Source organism: Anoplophora glabripennis, unplaced genomic scaffold, assembly GCF_000390285.2.
Source record: "Anoplophora glabripennis isolate ALB-LARVAE unplaced genomic scaffold, Agla_2.0 scaffold270, whole genome shotgun sequence".
Classification (NCBI taxonomy): Eukaryota; Metazoa; Arthropoda; class Insecta; order Coleoptera; family Cerambycidae; genus Anoplophora; species Anoplophora glabripennis.
Window position 1 is genome coordinate 586507 of NW_019416411.1, and position 20299 is coordinate 606805.

General features: G+C 32.2%; 2 protein-coding genes across 3 annotated transcripts in view; both read left to right on the plus strand.

The window, feature by feature from the left end:
* LOC108911221 (protein Smaug homolog 1) overlaps positions 1–1555 on the plus strand; it is a 3537-nt gene extending 1982 nt beyond the window's left edge. Inside the window, exons 2-3 of the mRNA XM_018716095.2 lie at positions 325–523; positions 615–1555. Of these exons, the coding sequence (XP_018571611.1) occupies positions 325–523; positions 615–984 (569 nt within the window). The 3' untranslated portion in view covers positions 985–1555. The remainder of the gene's footprint in view (positions 1–324; positions 524–614) is intronic.
* Positions 1556–6581: 5026 nt separating this feature from the next.
* LOC108911226 (uncharacterized protein KIAA0930 homolog) lies at positions 6582–19303 on the plus strand. 2 transcript variants are annotated; one of them, XM_018716102.1, is made up of 7 exons: positions 6582–6745; positions 6796–6956; positions 10471–10893; positions 11155–11554; positions 15703–16431; positions 17600–17749; positions 18974–19303. In XM_018716102.1, the coding sequence occupies exons 1-7, from the start codon at positions 6637–6639 to the stop codon at positions 19012–19014; spliced, it is 2013 nt and encodes a 670-aa protein (XP_018571618.1). In that variant the 5' UTR covers positions 6582–6636; the 3' UTR covers positions 19015–19303. The 2 variants fall into 2 exon arrangements, with proteins under 2 accessions (XP_018571618.1, XP_018571619.1); XM_018716103.1 differs by lacking the exon at positions 15703–16431.
* The last annotated feature ends 996 nt before the right edge of the window (positions 19304–20299 follow it).

The following is a 20299-nucleotide window of genomic DNA, read 5'->3' on the forward strand; positions in this document are numbered from 1 at the left end:
CATTCTTCAACTGGGCGTATACATTTCTACCACCTCCACGTTTAATTCGACCAGACCTGTATATGGGTATGGCTAAATAAATATGGAAACAAGTTTTTCAAATATTTCAATGCCGAGTTGCTGCGTCAGCGACCGAACCTGGTACATACTGTCAATCTCGTGGTTCTTCAATTGATATCGGAAAGACTATACGTTAAAACTGTTTGGCTTAAAATAAACTCCTAGAGTTATGACACGGACTTAGAAACTTGGAAAATACCCAGCATATCTACATTTTAGTAAATTATTATATCTGGTAATTATTATTGCCATATTTTGTTTCAGTTTGTACACAACTTTTAATGCTAAGGCAGCCTTCAGATGATTATCTGATGTCGTTTAGCTCTCTATGCGAAAAGGCAGATACTCTCGATGCCTTCACTGAAGAACAAAAGAAACGTCTGAACATGTGGAAGAGTCAGCTTTTGAAAGAAGAACCAGTACCAGTTTATAGCCAACAACACCAAAAATCCTCAGTTAATAGGTGAGTAATGAGCACTTACTGTAACTTCTAATTATTGTACTTAATTGTTATTAAGTAACTTTATTTAAGTAATTGTGTGTTTTTTTTTCAGGATGCAAAATTTCCAGTACAATTTACCAAATAAGTTTTCATCGGTTCAATCGACATATGCTCACAAAAGTTCATCATATCCGAATATGAAAAACAATGTTGCGCCGAACGGTCACAGGCACTCCGTGGGGAGCGTAACATTGCAAAATCAGTTGGTTTCAGCAACCTCAAACCAACATAGCCTAAAAAGTAATACGTCTAGTTATAATAACTGTTCACTGAATTATTATGAGAGTAATATAAATCCGTTACACGTACATTTCCAAGATTTTAATAGTCACAAGGAGCAAAAGTCATCACAAAATGTGGATATAGAGAGTAGTTTAGAATCTCTCTGTCTACAGATGATGGAACATGCGCTTGGGCCTTAGTAATGTAAATGTGATATACCTCGCGTGCATATAAGTGTGGCCTATTATTTGACGATTTGTGGTATTTATTTACTATTATCAAACTAATTTTAAACACAATGTCTATTTACTGCTGGCAGATGTATAAATAGTATTTCTTTATATTTTAATATCTTAGTTTTGAAATGTTTGTGTAATATGTGATGTGATTATGTTATTTATAAACTGAAATTTATATGAAATTTTATTTAAGACTGCTTAAGTAATTTTATACTTTTTATTAGCTGTTACAGAGTAGGCTAAAAGTACATACTATTTTATGTAACTTTTGACAAAATGTTTAGTTTACATTTGAGTTTTAAAACTGACCTACACTGTATGCAGTTGTTGTAGCGTCATTTATTTTGTTAATTTAATTTTTTTATCTGAACCACCCTGTTTCTATGACAATTTGTTTATATTTTATCGACATGCAAAATTATTAGAAGACATGGTAATTTGTGGACTTGTGCATGTTTATTGTGATTGTCTCTGTGTGATAAAAGTTTGCCGGTTGGCTTAAACTGATGAAAAGACTGATTTCTAAATAGATACAATTCAATCTGAAGAAGTGTTTTTTTACATGATTCATACCATAAATGTGTATTTCATTTATTATTTTTTTTATTTATTTTATTCTCCTTCAACCAGATGTAAAGTTAATGGTGAGTAATGTTTGTAATCGGTAATATACAGGGTGTTCCTTAATGATATGCGAATATTTAAGGATGTGATTCTACATGGAAAATTAATGATTGCTTTATAAACTCTGGTCCAAAAATGTTCCGTTGCGAAAATACAGGGTGTTAAAGTTTTACGAAAAAGAAGAAAATTGATTAATATTTTCGAAACCGCTTGACTTACTTGAAAATGTCAGAAATGTAAGTGACACATTCCAGGCCAACTAGGTTTATTGCAAAATTGCATTTTTCAATAGTTGCATTAATTTATTACACACAATGCAACGGGTTTTATTTTTTTATTAAAAAACGGCGCATCGTAGGACAAATACTTAAGGGAGCTTTTATCTTTCGTTTTGAACGTTGTCGTTGATTGCGTGTGTTTTTTTTTTTTGAGCAAAAATCGTGGTTACGCCCATGAAGTCCGTGGCCAGAAGGCAGTGCGATCAACGTCGTCAAATCTAAGAAAGTAAGCCTTAAAAGAGGCAAATTGTTATTTAAACTTAATAGGATTAGTAAAAGTATTATACAGGGTGGATGGTAAGTCAATGCATTATTTGCAGGAGGTTATGGTACAAGTGATTTGTGATGTATTTCCTTAATATACCATATTCCGCAAACGCTTACTTTCTGATCTACAGGGTGATAAAATTTTAATAAAAAGCATAAATGCAAATTTATAAATATTACGGAAACCGCTCAGAATATTTTAATGAAATTTTATAAGCTCTAACAATTAACAATAATTCATGTTTTACGATAAAAATATTGTTTTTAGTTTCACCAGAGGCGTGCGCACAGGGATGTCTGGATATTTTTAAAGAAAAAAATAATGCGCCACTGATTTTCCTTAAAATAAAAAATATTTTCCAATTCCTTGTTCAATTTGAAAGAGAAAAGTTATCTTGACTGTTTTTCTTATGACGCACCGTTTTCGAGTAAAAAAATTAAATTCGATTTATTGCATGGCGTAATCCGATTTCAATAATTTTATTACAAAAAATTATTATTCCTCGCAGTTAACATCAGTCTAAAATTTTTTTATTGGTTTTTAGATTCACTATTCACTTTAAAATTAGCAAGTGGGCTGTGCACTCTTTTTTATTATTGTTTGACAAAATTAATAATAGCTGTCACTTTGAGTGTTTGAGTGTGAATCAGTTAAGTGCATAAGTTTTGTTATTTTTCAAATGATTGAAACCGAATTACGCCATGCAATAAATCGATTTTATTTTTTTACTCGAAAACGGTGCATCATAAGAAAAACAGTCGAGATACCTATTCTCTTCCAAATTGAACAAGGAATTCAAGAATAATTTTTATTTTAAGAAAAATCAGTGGGGTATCATTTTTTCTTTAACCATATCTAGACATGCCTGTGCGCACGCCACTGGTGAAACTGAAAACAATATTTTTATAGTAAAACATGTATTGTTGTTAACTGTCAAAACCTGTAAAATTTCATTAAAATATTCTGAGCGATTTCCGCAATATATATAGAATTTTTTTAATTAAAACTTTAACATCCTTTAGATCGAAAACTAGGCGTTTTCGGAATATGATATATTAAGGAAATATATCACAAATCACTTGTACTATTCTATAACCTCCTGCAAGGAATGCATCGACTTACCAAACACCCTGTATGTAATAAAGAATAATATGATCTATATTTTCAAAAATAATATAAAATCACTCATGTACCTATATATCATTCTTAATTTAAGATGAAACCTCTTCATCTGCTGAAGTTTAATCAAGTAAAAAAGATAGGTAGGTATGTTAAATGTCATGTTTTGATTCATTTTTGAATAAAAAGTTTTGATCAACATCTCGTAATAATTATACATTGAAGGATACTAATACATCTCAAAAATATCCAAGATTTATATCACCTTTTACTAGTAACTGAATTGGATTTGGAAATATGTAATAAACTAATTATGAAAAGTTATTGAAAAGTGAAATATTTTTGTCAAATTTCATTCGAATCGATTGTAAACAATTTTTTCACAATTTTATTTTCTAAATGGTAAATTGTAGTGCATCTTTATATGTATATACATAGATTTCGCATTTTTACATTCGGTAGCGCAAAGAAATCGATACAAAACTGGAGTCATCTGCATTTTATATATCTACAGAAAGTCTACATGTACAATCCGAAAACCGTAAAAATAATCACTATAGTCGAAATCAAGGCCAAATCGATAAAGAATTATTAAGTTCAAGTTCAATTTGAATGATAGACAAATATAAAAAGGTATTATATCACATTTACAGCTGATATACACCCTGTAAGCTTTCACTTATTTTCTTTTTAAAACAATTTTTGGAATTTTGCCCCATTCGAAATGAGCATTTCTGTTACTCGTAATAAGAAAACATTCATTAATTAATCGAGCGAAAGTGGTTTAACTGGCTATTACTGGACATACCTACTGTATACATAGGCAATTTAAATATAAAATTGAAGTGTCATAAGTCACAGGATTTCCATTAGGATTACGAACATATGGCATTCGAAGGAATCTCGGAAATACATATTCTTTCCGCGCACGTTCAGTGCGTAAGTATTCAGAATACAAGACGGTGAAGTCTTGCCCGTGGTGAAGACATTATAAAATCAATCCCATCTACACACTTTTTTAGCAGATTGTACTTTATGTCTAGATACATATCTTTTAGTCATTTTTCGTATTTTTTTTATTGTTTTAAATCAGATCGAATACCTTTATTATTTTTTATATCTTTTTATAAATCTGGGAGAACACGCGATATTTTTTTACTTTGTCGCAATTGGTTTGGTAAGTTAATTTTAAGACCATTTGTTTGAATAGGTGTTTTTTTACAAACATTTTGTTTGTTTCATTATAAACGTGATATTTATAGTAGGTACCTATTTGAGCTTGTGACTCTTTTTCGTCTACTCGTTAGTACAGCTATTGAAGCTGAAAATGAGCTGTTACCTCCGAATTCTTTGAAACTGCATGGATTTGCATGAAAATAGAATAAGGCTCATCTTAGGCTCAAGTTCAAAAGTGACATAAGCCCGATTGACGCTTTTTGTTTTCTATAGCTAAAAACTACCCCTAAGTGAAAAAAATTGAAAAAATTAAGTTTTAAGCATTTTATTGATAAAAATCTTGTTCAAGCACAAAGATTAAATAATGTTCCATGTTCTTGAACATGTTTTATGATATATTTGATCTTTTCGACCCTTTATTTAAACCTTAAAAACTACCCCTATGCAAAAAATCCTAACATTTTGCTCCGAAAAAATGTCAGTGGTTTTTTTTACCAAAACTCGTTTAATTTTGAAGCTATAGTTTTAAAGATAATTTCAAGAGCTGTAAGCTCGTTTGCATATAAAACCTTTTAAGTCCTTCGTTTTTTAAAGGCAGGTTGTTTTTTCACTAAAATGGATACTTCATCTCCTTATTTTTTATGCTATAGGAATAAAAAAATATTTGTTGAAAAAAAGCTACATTTGTGTTGTCTATCATGTTTTACTATCTTTCATAGTTTCAGTTATTATATAAATAAGACATTTTTTTTTTAATAATGAAAAATACGTTTTCAACTTTTACCGTACATTATTAAAAAAATACGCATTCTAAACCGGTCTAAATTCAGGATCGTATGAAAAATACTAAAACAAAACTAATTGTAAAGGGTCTACGATTAATTTTAATTCTGATGGAAATGGTACAGCGTTTACTGCTCATTTTTACTTAAAAAATATGAGCAACCCGTTTTTGACGATAACTCCTTCAATTTTGTTCTAATTAACTTCTATAAGTGCTCATTTTGAAGGTCTTTTTGAGTAGGTATTACAAAAAACTCCTGGAGCGTTATACATGTAAAATGAATCCTTTTTCCGTTATTTGACGTTGAATAAGTACATCGATTCGAGTATTCCCCCAAAACAAGTCCCCTTCCACTAACCATATTTCGCTTTGTATAGGACGTACAACACTTTTTATTTATAAGCTACATTTTTGTTCATTACACTTTATTTAATAAAATGCGTAGTTTTTGAGTTATTCGCGAAAAATACTTTGAAAAAGTGTTTTTTTTTTTTCACTCAAAATTCCAAGTTTTCAATCGTGAATAACTAAAAAACTATTGAATTCTTGAAAAAATTCTTCGAATATTTTTTGTTCAAAATTTGATTCTCTATCGATTTCCAGCGTTACTTTTGAAAAAAATTTCCCATCCCCGAGAAGGGGAACTCTCAACAGGGTGGAAGCGGCAATCGGCGCTATGTCACTAATGTTCATTGACCTTTTCTCTAACTATCTGACAAATTTCAAGTCGATCGGTTCAGTTTCAAAGAATTCGGAGGTGAAAAGCTTCATTGACTGTACCATCATCCTTTAATTCCTGGTGTACCGCAAGGGTCTGTTTTGGAATCCCTCTTTTTCTTGGTGTTCATACTTCTCGAAGTTATCGTATATAAATGCTAAAGTTTTTTTTGTGCTGACGATCCTAGAGTATATGTAAACCTTGTACTACACCAATCTATAGATCAACTGTCCCTTTACGAGTAAGCTGGTACTTATTATTACGTACTATACTTATTTATTGCATGGTAAGTCCCTTGTGAAGCGTTGACGCAACAAAATATATCTCAACCGATATTTAGGTGGCAATAAAATACAAACTTCACTTAGGAGATAGCAAAAACAATTGCAGATAAATTAAAAATAAACGAAGTGCTCTTATATGATACTTTATTGGTGACAGTATAAAAAAGTATATCCCGCTGAAACCTAGTACGCATGTATCCGTGGATTTATCGATCGTCCTGTAGAACTCATATTGGGAGTTCTGTCAGCATTAGTCACGTGTGTGTTTTAGGGAGCGTAGAATTGTTGGTTTGGATTTTTAGGACCGTGGGTTGTCTTTTATGTAATTTTTTAATAATGGTGTGAACGTCCGATCCCATAATATGGCATATGCTAATAGTTCCATTTTGAAAACGCCCACGGTACTCGAGCAACTGCTAGAAGAAATTAATTTTCAGAGGACGAAGGAAATGCGACAACTTTTGAAAGATGGTAAGGTGCAGATGAGTCAGGTGGGTAAATTCTATGAAATTATTTTTCAGAATCCGGGTTTGTGATGCTTCAAGGAACTACCTACTGGACTGACTTGTTTGTGCGGCACTTTCTTTTCCAAAATGATTCGACCATAGACTGCGACGATCTCTTATTTTTTGTTAGAAAAAAACACGTCAAAGGATCTCCCAGATATTTGCCCAAATTCGAGGAAAGTATTTTTAATTTATAATGGTTTTATTACATAGATACCTAATACTTTTTTTACAACTATTTGGAAATACAGCAAAAAACAGGATCTTTTTTGTAAACGCATATATTTAATGCGAAAATTAGTATGATAAAATTGAAAAATAATCAATGTGTATTGAACATATGCAAAATAAAAATAATATTTCCGTAAATATTGGAATTTTTAAACTTTCACTTTCACTTACACATTTAAGATTCACCCTGTATAGGCTTACTTGGAAATAAAATATTTACGGAATATCAAAAATCAATAAAAAATTTCTCCATTTTTGTTAATCAATTAGGAATAATTATTTATTATAATTAATAACACGATAGAAAGTCTTTAGAAACTTTAAAATGCAGATTATCGAAATAATAGTGACAAAAGAAATCCATTTTTTATAAATGGTAATACGTCAATTATATTATATTGTCAGATGATACTGAATATATTGGTAAAACTACTCACATATTTATTCTTTAAATGATTGATTGTTTATATTGTTTTGAACACTTTAGGCGTGATGCGGAATATTTTAGTTCCCTTCATTTATCTCATTAGTTATTGCCTAGTCATTATTACAATATTTGCAAACAAGCTATAGTTTTAAATAAATTACCCTATACTCTCTTTTCCTAAAATGTATCGGACTGTTTTTGTTTACGAACCTCACGTTCTTTTATCTAGAAGTGGAAAATGGAAGTGTTTTATTACTCCGCAGGAAACATGTTGGCTATAGAAATTTTACGTATGTAATTTATAAGACTTTCAACATTTTAGACAAATCCACTGACATATGCAGTTTGAGATTATTATACATATGTTATTAAAAAAATCGTTTATGTAATACAACAGCTGCTTTTATAAGGTATGCCATACTCATACTCAAACAGTGAATATGATCGGCACTACATACAGTGTAATTTTTTTAAAACCTGACAGGCCGACTTTTTTATTTGAAGTGATAGTTATAAATGCAAAGTTGTAGAAAATAACTTGACCAAGAAGAATTTACAAATAATGCTTTTCGGTGTTGTCAGATATCTTCAGTAGCTGCTACAACAACATTTTTTAAAAGGCAACACCGTATTTTTTTTAACATAATTTGACAAATCTAGCAGGCCACTCAACTGAACCCCTTCTTCCGATCCATCTTTCTGGCACCAGTTCATGGAGATAATCCTGCATATTTCTCATAAAGTGAGGTGGTGCCCCATCCTGTTGGATGTTGAACAGCCTTCTTTCTGCTAATACTAGTTCATCAAAAAATAACTCAAGTTTGTCTCTGAATAAATAAATAACGTTCATCGTTTAAATAAACGAACATGGGTCCGATCACTTTTTTATTGTAGATTCCACACCATACGTTAACTCTTGGATTGTTTATATTATTATTTCTTCAGCATAAGAATGATTACTGTCAAATCAATATCTGTAATTATGTATGCCACGAGAAAACATTTTGAGAAAAGAACAGGCATCTATTATCCCCAACCGAACTCTCTACGTACCTACTTTTTAATAGAATGCCGATTTTGTGGAAGGAATTTACTTTTAGGATCATGTAATTAAAAGTAGCTGGTAGTTTTAGTTGAGACGCAGTGTATAATTAAACAATAATATTCAAATTATTATTATATCATAATTGCGTAGATATTTATCTACTACGACTAGAGTTGAGAACAAAGGCAATGTGGCTATTTGTCTGGGCATCTAAATTTAGGTAAATGTGTACAATATTAGGTTAGAACATAAATGTTGATAAATTGAGTATAAAATAAATCTTGCTTACAACTCAACACAACATTTTTTATGAAAAAATTGTATACAAAAATATATGAATGTAAATCACTACCGAAAGGTTTATTAGTATTAGGATAAGATACAGAATATTTAAAAATTATTATATCAACACAAAATTACTTTGCCGAAAAACTGTTTAGGTTTCAATAAAGCAATTTTCGAATCAGTTTCAGTTTGAAAAATTAATGTGCTGAATTACAATAAAGATCAATTGCGGTGTGTTTTTAGACGGTTTAAATATAGATACTTGTTTTCTGCTTTTATAAGTTCATTTTAATGAGCTTACTCATGTTCAAGTAGGTCTAATTTAGTACACCATCGTTTATACAGTTGTCACCCCCTTTAGATTTGTACTGAGGAAATGTTTAAAAAATGCCGATATAGCTTAATTTTTATTTTGAGCAGATGCATTTTCATAATAAATGTGACGTTAACATTTTTTCTAAATTGAACTAAACTTTACAAGTTTATCTTTTTAGTATGCTCCATTCAATTCTAAACCATAAAAAACAATTAATTTTCACTGTTTCATATAAATATAAAAGAGTCTGTATTAACTGATCACCAAAATAAATTCATATTGAACTTAATTTTTATTGATGCCAGCAACCTGTAGGACCACCCTTGACTTTTTCTGGTACTAAATTAAATAGAGTCTACTCAAAAATATAAACTCACAAGGTTTGGTTCAATTTTGAATTATAGTTAAACAATAATCAAGAAAATACGATTCCTTTCGAAAACTTTAAGAAGATGTAGCTCGGAAGGAGCTTCATCTTTTTAGGATACATGCATACCATTGCACTTAATAAAGATAAAGATTTCGAACTAATATGCATATCTTATGCATGCAGTGGATATTGTACTTGACCCAGTACGTGACTTCAGGGCATTAATAAGTAAAAGTGACAGTTCTATAAAATGATTTATAATAAAGGGTTACAATTTATAACAATAAACTGGAATAAAAATGTTTAAAAATAGAAGAATAAAGTCTGATAGTGGTTTCAACTACTTTGCACTGTTGTTATTTGCACTAAATTACAAAATTTTTATTTATTTGTATTCTGTATAAACATGAAACGAAATCATTTATTGTTTATTCTACATAATTAGAACTAGTGAAAGATTTCCCCTTCCCACTTTTTTATGATCCAATAATTTGCTATTAAAATAACTTTTGCTGCCAAACATCCCTTCGTTATTTTTTCTCGTCTGTAGTTTCTAAACGAAATCAGTCCAATTTAGGAATGGAGTTCGGTCTAAATTTAGACATTATTTTCATTAAAAGGCAGTATTTTAAATAAACTTTTTCAAATGTATTAATTATATATCTCAATGCCAAACGATTAAATAGAAGCAAAATCAATAATTCTAATTTAATGCTTAATTAATTGTACTTAAAATTTTACTACATAAATAACTCACAACTATATAGTTTGTATTATTTGAGATGGTGCACACTTTTTTTCGTTTGGCAGAAGTATAATTAGACCGAATTTGGAAACTTGATTTTTATTCAGTTCTTATTCTACCTTCAACATCATCGCTCTTGCAACTAACACAATAACACTTCAACTGATTTTAAGTCTTATTTATACATTTACTTATCACATATTTTAAATAAAGGCCTGTCTAACATAGGGATCTGGCCGATTTAAAAATGATCGATTGTATTTATCTACAGACGGAAGTGGACGTTTTCCGAAAGGACAGCAGGAAGTTGCCAATCGGCGATCCAGACATCGACTGGGAAGAAACGGTATACCTAAATCTAATCATCCATCAGTTCGAATACACTCTAACCCTGGCCATATGTACGCGCACAAGTCCCAAGGAATTACAAGTGCTCAAAAGGCACTCTCAGAAAGTTTACGCTTCCCCCAGTCGTAGGAGGATGGACACGAAGGGAGAGGTGGAAGAAATCACGTACCCCCACATCTGCTTCATGGTAGATAACTTCGACGAGGTCTTCCACGACATCTTGGTGCGAGATGGCGAGATGGTTTGCGTCGAGCTGCTGGCTGCGGATAGGGCCGGAACTATACAGGGAGTTATATTTTTAGGGTCCATTAGATACGACGCGCTGAAGAAGGTGTACGACGCAAGGGTAAGTTAGTTTGATTTTTATACAGTACGCTTTATTTTTTTATCAAGTGTTCATCCAATAAACCGGTGTTTTTATCAATTTTTCTCCAATATCATTTGTAGGAAGCTGAAGGGTTGCAAGAGTTTAAATATGTATGTATCGAATTATTGCCAGGAGAAATCTACTGATTTTTTAAGCAATTTCGTATTTCCAATAACAACAAAGTTAGCAATAGTTCCGACACATTTTCGAACACACTATACGTTTGATGTTTATTTCTAGCAATCAAGTTTAAGTACAAAAATGGCCCAAAGGATGACCTTCGGCCTGTTCTCCAATTCGTCCTCTCAGCGGTGTGAGTTCGTCCGCATGAAGGGTCCCCAGGGCAAAGGTCACGCCGAGATGGCCGTGACGAAGCCCAAGGGCTCTGGAGTCGAGACTCCAACTTCCGAGCCGGGCTTTTGCGCCACCGACATGTGGGATTCCGATTGGGAGGAGGACCCCGAGGACTTCTACATGTACCGGAGCCAGCGACGCCTCAGCGACCCCAGCGCGAACATAAACAACTTCGTGAGGGGCGGATGGAAGAGTAAACTAGACGTCAAGGCTAGGTCGGAGAGTGAAGGGCTTGACTGTATAGACAACGGGGTTAGCGAGATAGAAGCTGGCGATCTTCGAGACGGTAGGTGTTAAATGCATGTGTATGTGTGATGGGTTGACATTCGTTTGGTTGGTAAATCATGCTTCAGGAAGTTGATCAAACAATGTTTTTTAAAACTGTAAAATTTTCAAACGCTCGTCTTGATATACAGAGTGTGCCAAATTAACATTCCCACTAGCATTTTTTTTTTTGGAAATTGTACAATATTTAATATTTGGTCTTCAGCCACCAAACTACCCATTAGACTCGTCGATCTCATAGGCAAATCGTGGCACCGAGTACAATAACAACATCCTTGGTGACGCCTTGACGAAAACGTGGCGGTATTTTCAAATTTATCTGTTTTTTTTTTCGTTTTAATGAAAAATACCAAGCTCCTTGATTGAAACGCGTCTGAGGAGACCCGATATTTTCACAGGCCTCGACCACACTGAACAGTGGGAGGACGTCAATTTGTACATGGTCTTGTAGACATATAGGCCGTTGACACTCAGAATACTAGACTAGGAGATTAGGAGATGATACCTATTCCAGTGAACTAAAATTAATTCACTTGGTGCACGACCTCATGTAGGGACTGATTTTATTATTTAATTAATTAAGTTTGTGGTTCTGTACCCATTTAATAAATGAAACAGTGTTTAATATCAAAATAATTATGCACCTTTCAGTATTATCAACATTATTAGGCCTTTTCATAATCTTTCCTGGATAGCGATATATTATTTGGCAATAATTTGCTATGTAGGTTCGACTTATATATTAGTTATTCGGTGGCTTTAATTCTTTTAAATTAGCAAAGTCAGTTCTAAATATAGATGCCCTTATTCAACCGTAATACAAATATTAAATTTACACTAATTTAGAACTCATGCGACACGAAAACTAATCTGTAAAGACAGGTCACCACTAGTAACGTCATTGTCCGTAGCTATTTACTCTCCAAGTGACGTCATAAAAATAGTCGCAGGTATATCCCATATTAAATTTCTTTTGTCTTTATATTATGGTTGATGTTCATTTTACAAAACAATTTTATTTAACGATGAAATTCGCTCGATCTAATAAATTCAGATAAATTTGTTTCTATAAAATCACCAGTGGGTTGCTTTAATATCGCTGGCTAGCGATAATTTTTTTTGCCTAATAAATGTTTGATAAATATTTTTGTAATTCTAATTAAATATAACTTTTTTACATATTTATAATGTTATAAAATTAGTTTTTATCCTTAAAAGTTGCTCGCTTGCTGACCGTTCGCTCTTTAGGTTGACCGAGACGTCTTAGACGTAGTTCTATACGAATATACAGGGTGTTTCATAATGACGTGCAAATATTTTGAGGAGGTGTTTAGAAAGTAATTTTAGGGGGGATACTTCCTATATATTTTTTTTTTGAGCGCCGCCCCCTGAGAAAATAATCAAATCTCAAAATGGCCGAAAAAATTAGGTTTTATGTCATACGTGAAAACAGTATACATAAGTTTCACACACAATCACAGCAAAACATTTCTGCAATTGTTTTATTCTAATGACACTTTGGCCATTGAACAATAGCTTAGATTAACCACAGATAACACGATAACGGAAATTGTTGATAAAATCCCATACTGTATTACCCACAATTTGCAACTAGCGCCCTCGCTAATGGGATGATGAAGTATCCTGTTTGATGCCAGTTTTACATGCCTTTTTATACTCCCTTGGGTTCAATTTTGATTTAAACATTTTTTTATCTTCATATTTGTACAGAGTGTACAGAGTGAGTAAATCTCATACGCACACTCCTCTAGATGTAATGCAGAATAATTGACACACACAGTTATTTATGTTCGACGAAGTGGTACTATTGGNTCCGCGTTTTGTCTTATTGTCTGTGTAGCGTTTGTGTATTGTAAGTCTCGTAATATGTCAGTGTTTCTTACGTACCAGGGCGCGTCGGTGGCCGTGCGGAGGGCTATGTTTTCCACAGCCTGTAATGACTTTAAGTGGCTTTTTGCCGCGTGACCCCACGCCGTGGAGGCGTAGGTTAGCTGCGGTTGAAGTACCAATTTGACGACCGTTCGCTCTTTGGATTGACCGAGATGTCTTAGAGTAGTTCTATACGAATATACAGGGTGTTTCATAATGACGTGCAAAATTTTGAGGAGGTGTTTAGAAAGTAATTTTAGGGGGGGGGGGGGGGTACTTCCTATATATTTTTTTTTATTTGAGCGCCGCCCCCTGAGAAAATAATCAAATCTCAAAATGGCCGAAAAAAATAGTTTTATGTCATACGTGAAAACAGTATACATAAGTTTCACTCACAATCACAGCAAAACATTTCTGCAATTGTTTTATTCTAATGACACTTTGGCCATTGAACAATAGCTTAGATTAACAACAGATAACACGATAACGGAAATTGTTGATAAAATCCCATACTGTATTACCCACAATTTGCAACTAGCGCCCTCGCTAATGGGATGATGAAGTATCCTGTTTGATGCCAGTTTTACATGCCTTTTTATACTCCCTTGGGTTCAATTTTGATTTAAACATTTTTTTATCTTCATATTTGTACAGAGTGAATAAATCTCATACGCACACTCCTCTAGATGTAATGCACAATAATTGACACACACAGTTATTTATGTTCGACGAAGTGGTACTATTGGAGCATATTGATTTACTGCACAAAAACTTCATTCCTCATTCTAATGAATGGATCCTGTTTCAATAGAGGGGCTGGTGGTTGTCAGTCTACACAATGTAATATATTTACTGTCTGCTTTTAAAGCTGCTCGGGCAGAATGATTACTACAATTCATCGCTTATACATATTATTACATTGTAGTCTGATATAATTCGAACAAATCTAAATCCTAAATGATTTGTGGTAACAAGATTTAGGACAATGTGACAATAGGAAATATAGGATAGTTCTGATGAAATTAAGTCTATCGACCAAAGAAATTCCATGTTGGTGATAAAATGTTTGCCCCAAAATTTACTCCTAAAAAATACATTTCTGTACCTCAAGGAACGAAATGAAGCTGTAAGAATAGGAAATATAGAGGACAGACAAAAATGGTTATTTATCGATATTATATAAGTTCAAAGAGAAGAGAAAAGAATAACTAAGATAAAAAAAATTAACAGGACACCATTAGAAGGGAACTTTTTTTAGAGTTTGTTCGGAGACTATTAATAATACAGGAGTATGAAGTTTGCTTTAAAACTCACGTAATTTATGTTTACCTAAATATATAACACTTTATTATCAGTTGGGTTTCCACATAGCCAAAGCTAGGGCACAACTACGTAAAATTTATCTCAATATGAAATGGATATATTACACTTAAATGTATTCCCCACCAATATTTTGGTGCAGTGAGTGGAAATTTCAAGACTTTCCGGATAGTTGTTTCCAAATGCTGTACCTGACATATCCATGACTAACTCAAAAGCATTAATATTTATAATTTATAAGGATTTGACAAAAAAATATCTGACGCTGACCAACCTCATCTTATGCTGTTGGTAGACTTTAGGATTAATATAAAGGATTTGCAGGATTTGCATCAATTGTATTCAATTGAATTAGAGCAAGAATTTAATATTACTTACCTTACACCACATTTCTTCATTGTCTTGTTTTTAAATACAAAATTATAATACATGTTCCATCCTTTGCTACACTTTGACACTTACATTTAGTTTGTGTTGCCCATTAAGGTCTGTATCTGTACATATTTATTTCATCCAGGTTTTTATTTGTGGCCATTTACATGCAGTTCAATTTTATTGACGTTCAGTGAATAAAATGTATTGGGTATAATTTTAAGAATTTCTTAAGAATCAACCTTTTGATACAATCCATTCATAATGCCACTAATAATATTATTATTATCAAGGTACGAAGAACTACCTCAAAAATAATACACTGTTTGTCTTGTACTTAATGTAATTTAGTTTCATGATGTTAATTGGATGTAGAAGCAGGTCTAGATTTGTTAAGTAATTTTTTTAATGATAGTGTCTGGAAATTAGACAACGGAAAGGAAATACTTGTAAAATGTATTTACAAATTCATAACAATTTATATACTAAATTGTTTTGAGAAAATTAATTTCCAGGCACTTTAAGTGTGTAGTAAGTGAAGTTAACATAATTTTCTCGTTGTTGTAGATAAGTCTGGTACTGCTTCAACATCCAATTCAACGTGCTGTGGGTGTTTTCGAAGAAGAAATAACGAGTCCGTGACTCTACTAGAAATGTACGAAATGAGGTGTTCCGACCCAAAGAGATGCGCGCAAAGGGCTAGGTTGGGCCCCCCTGACAATGACTGCTCTTACAATGTCAATATCTCTAAGCTGCTTAACGAATCCGAAGCAAACGTTAACGAGGATAAAGATCACGCGACAACCGAGAAAAACATAAAAGAGTCGCAGCAAAATGCTAATTACACCGAGTGTGAGTTTGCAGACGACGCTATTAACTTAGAAAGGAAAGGTGTTAGCGAGTGCATCTCGAGTTGTTCGTTTAGTAGAACGGTTTATAATGAAGCAGCGAAAAACCCGTATATCACGGTTAACGGCAAGGAAGAACTGCCTTGCGTTCACGAAATAAAGTACTATTTATCGGACAATCTGGCACACATTGAAAAATTATCCGAAACCGAGATATTGAGGAATGAATTTGTAAATAATAGGGATAGGATTAAACTGAGGAAAAATATCAATGGCAATTATAACCAAGTAGATGTTAAGAATATATACAGTTACTGTACTCTACCTAAAAATAAGAAAAAAGCAACTTGTCCGAAATATTGGTTGAGGCATGTGAATCCTCCAAAGCGGGTTACTCCGGATGGGACACATATTTATTATTGGTGTGATATTCACAAAAAAAATTTTGGTAAGATTCACACAAGTAGTTAGTATAGTCTATACCGATTGTACCTAAATAACGGGACATTCTCCTTTAGAATTCACTATTTTAACAAAATTTGCCATGTGAATGTTTGGATTGTCTCATTTTTCATGTAATCTGGAGGATAAAATGCTATTCTAATCTAAGGGTACGAACTTTACCGATTTTTCTTTAGATGGCGATGGGTTTACTGTTTATTTTTTTTGAGTAGAAGCGTTATTAATAATTCTCTATTGTATTTTTTGTAAACAGTGACAATATTTCGTCATTTATTAATCTGGAACATCTACAACATTTTGGTCATAATTTGGCACAGCAATTAGTTATTTTTATATTGATTTTTTTTTCTTTTGTGCATTTGGTAAGGTTCTGAAGTAAAACTTTTAATTACAGATTCTGAATATACATATTTTTCAGATTAGCTAGAAAGAGTTTTTAAATAAATAAATTGTTTAGTAACATCATTGCAATAGTAGGTACTTATTGAAACTGTTTTGTCTTATTTTTTGACTCAGTCGATCTGTTTCATAACACATTTGGTGTTCTTTTGATGCAGATTTTAATTAACTTTGCTTTCTATCCCATTATCATCTATAACCTTCTGACTGTGCAAATATTCCTTGAAAGGACCAACCAAATGACCCAAATGAGAATATTATGACGTTAAGTCTGTCAGTACGATCGATATTACTAACAATTTCACTTTTCTCTTGTGTAGTCACTAACATCTCAAAAGACTATCAGAATAAATTTTCCTCACGTAGATATGAATTTTGAATTTTGTCGGTTCTATGACTAAATGTGAGATGACGATTGGTTCCACTCCAATGACTGTATCTTACTTTCTGGTTACAAATGATGTACTTATAAGACGTTTCTATAATCTGAAGAATAATTTGTGAGATTGGAAATTCACATGGGAAAATGGTAATAGAGGTGGTGCAAACTTGGTTAGACCTACTAAAAAAGTTTTTCTGTAAAAGAACATTAGCAGATTTGTGGTAGATAAATAGTAAAGCTATGTAGAAATGCAACTGCTCTTGTATCAAAGTTATTAAACAATTTCTGTTATTTTTTATACATTTTTTTTGACGTAACTACTTACGTTAATTCTAATGAGGTATTCTAACATACATATTTTCCGTTCTTACAGAACTAGACGACGGTGCCTACAACCCTCTGTGGACGATGCGGGGGTTCACACAAACCTTCCATTTCTGGAAAGAAAACAAACGAGCACAATCAGTCCCTCTAAACGCGTTTTTGACCTACGTCACACTGCCTTGGTGGAGTATTGCAAAAGGTAATTGTTTTATTATCTTAAATAAGAAAAGAGTTAGTGTCTATATTCACTTTTTGAAAAATGAAAATGTAAACATTTCTAATAATATTTAACTAGTCCCGAAAGGTTGTCGGAACGTCGCTATTATAACCTATATATACAGGGTGTTGTAATAAAAGCTATTTTAAAATGATATCGGCATTCTACATTTTTTAAATTCAATTTTAATTTAATAGTAACATAATTTTTTAAGGAAGTATATTTGTACTAGGATAACTATCTAAGTCGGTTTATTTTGATCCAAGGAAGCCATTCTTAAAATTTACCCCATTCTTAGCTGGACACCCTGGTATTTTTCCTCAAAAAACGGTGCTGTTTTAGTGATATTAAGATTTTTATGTAAAATGAAATTGTGCATTATTAACGTAAAACTTTGCGCTGTTTCCGAATCTGGGGACAAAAATAGAGGCTTCTATTTAAAATATTAGCTTTGACCTTCAAATGACCTTAAAGGTCAAGGTCAAATTGAAGGTCACCTACCGATATTCCCCTCCGAACCCAACAACTTTCGTAAGTTATTTTCAAATTGGTGGCTTTCCTGACGAGATATTCAGGTGCGTAATTTAAATATTTTGTCCATGAAATAACCTTTAAAGGTCATCGCAAAAAAGAGCATTAAGTAGCCATCTAAAGTAAAATTTTGCGCTCTTTCCGAATCCGGGGTCAAAATTAGAGGTTCCTATTTAAAAAATTAGATTTGAACTTCAAGGTCAAGGTCAAATTGAAGGTCACCATCCGATGTCCCCTTCCGAACCCAACAACTTTCGTAAGGGTTATTTTCGGATTGATGGCTTCCCTGACAAGATATTCAGGTGCGTAATTTAAATATTTTGTCCTTGAAATAACCTTTAAAGGTCGTTCAAAAAAAGAGCATTAAGTACCTATTTAAAGTAAAATTTTGCGCTCTTTCCGAATCCGGGGTCAAAATTAGAGGTTCCTATTTAAAAAATTAGATCTGACTTCAAATTACCTTAAAGGTCAATGTGAAGGTCAAATTGAAGGTCGCCGTCCGATGTCCCCCTCCGAACTCAACCACTTTCGTAAGGGTTATTTTCGGATTGGTGGCTTTCCTGACGAGATATTCAGGTTCGAAATTTAAAATGGGACACCCTGTATATAAACGAAAGTTGTAGACATTCCAAGTTATGTGCCTGTTAAAAATAACAAATAATCGAATCTTTTCAGACATTCTGGATCATCGTGAAGGGCCCATTCTAACGTTCTAGTGTATATTTAAACATATATTTTCTATAAGAATATACCAGGCGGAAAATGGAAAAAATACTTTTCATTCTTTTCCTTGTTAGTTTTAATTTATATATTTATTTATAATTGTTCCATTAATACTGTCAAAATTGCTTTAATATATTCTATTGTTACTGAAAATAGGTGATGTCCATTTAATAAGAAATTGTATTCTTCTTCTAATCGATTTTTGACATGTAAATGTGACCATTTTTTAACAATCCATTGTAACGACGACAAATGAATGTTATTTTATAAAAATAAATATTGTTATTTTACAATCAGTTGTTTTATTTCTGCATTTTATGCAATGTTATATTGTCGGGAATTTTTTAGAGCTCGAATTTACAGATTTTATATGTTAGGTAACCAAAACAGTTTGTGAAAAATAAAATGTTATATGACAAAGTTTATTACGTCAATCTTTAATTTTCATGATGGATTAAACAAGGTTTACAGAAGAGAAAATTTGCAAAGGTGATATCTTCTTTGATGGTTTCGCAAAATGTAAATAAAAGAAGAGTTAATATTTATATCAGTACTGTGTGAAACTAATCGTTAGACAATCAAAATTTCCGCACTGAGATTTCTCTGTACGGCCACAACAGATGGAAATAATCAAAATTTAATTTATTTATACATAATTAATTTATACATAACCAAATGTAATTAAAAAGATGATGAGGAGATACTACTGTGGGATATAACAACATTTTTTAGCTTTATTTGCAGATTTATTTTCTATCTACCCACAATTTGTTTAAATATGTATTTCAAATTATTACATTGAGCTGAGTATATTATGATGTAAAATGGAATGTGTTAAAAATATCACCACCAAAATATATTTTGACAAGAAAAACACACTATATTTATAGTGTTAGATATAACAGTTAAATAGAATGGAAGAATATTAAAAAACTGATGTTTTATTCATAGACGTAATACTTGCTAAAAACTTATGAAATTTATTAAAAAGAAATGCAAACTTCTTAAATAACTACATTCGCCAAATGCTTTCTATTGAGGCCAGATGCAAAAAGTTGTATCCAATTAATTAAAGTAGGTAGTTTTCAACCGATGTCTTGTTAAATTACTTACAAGGATATATCTAATGAACAATTTTTCTATCCTCATAAACTTTCTTATTAACCAAATAATAGAACTAAATCATAGACAAAAAATGTCCCAAAATTATGTTCTAATAAAATAACTACAAATATCACGAAATGTATAAAGCACAGATAAAATATAATGTGTATTTTG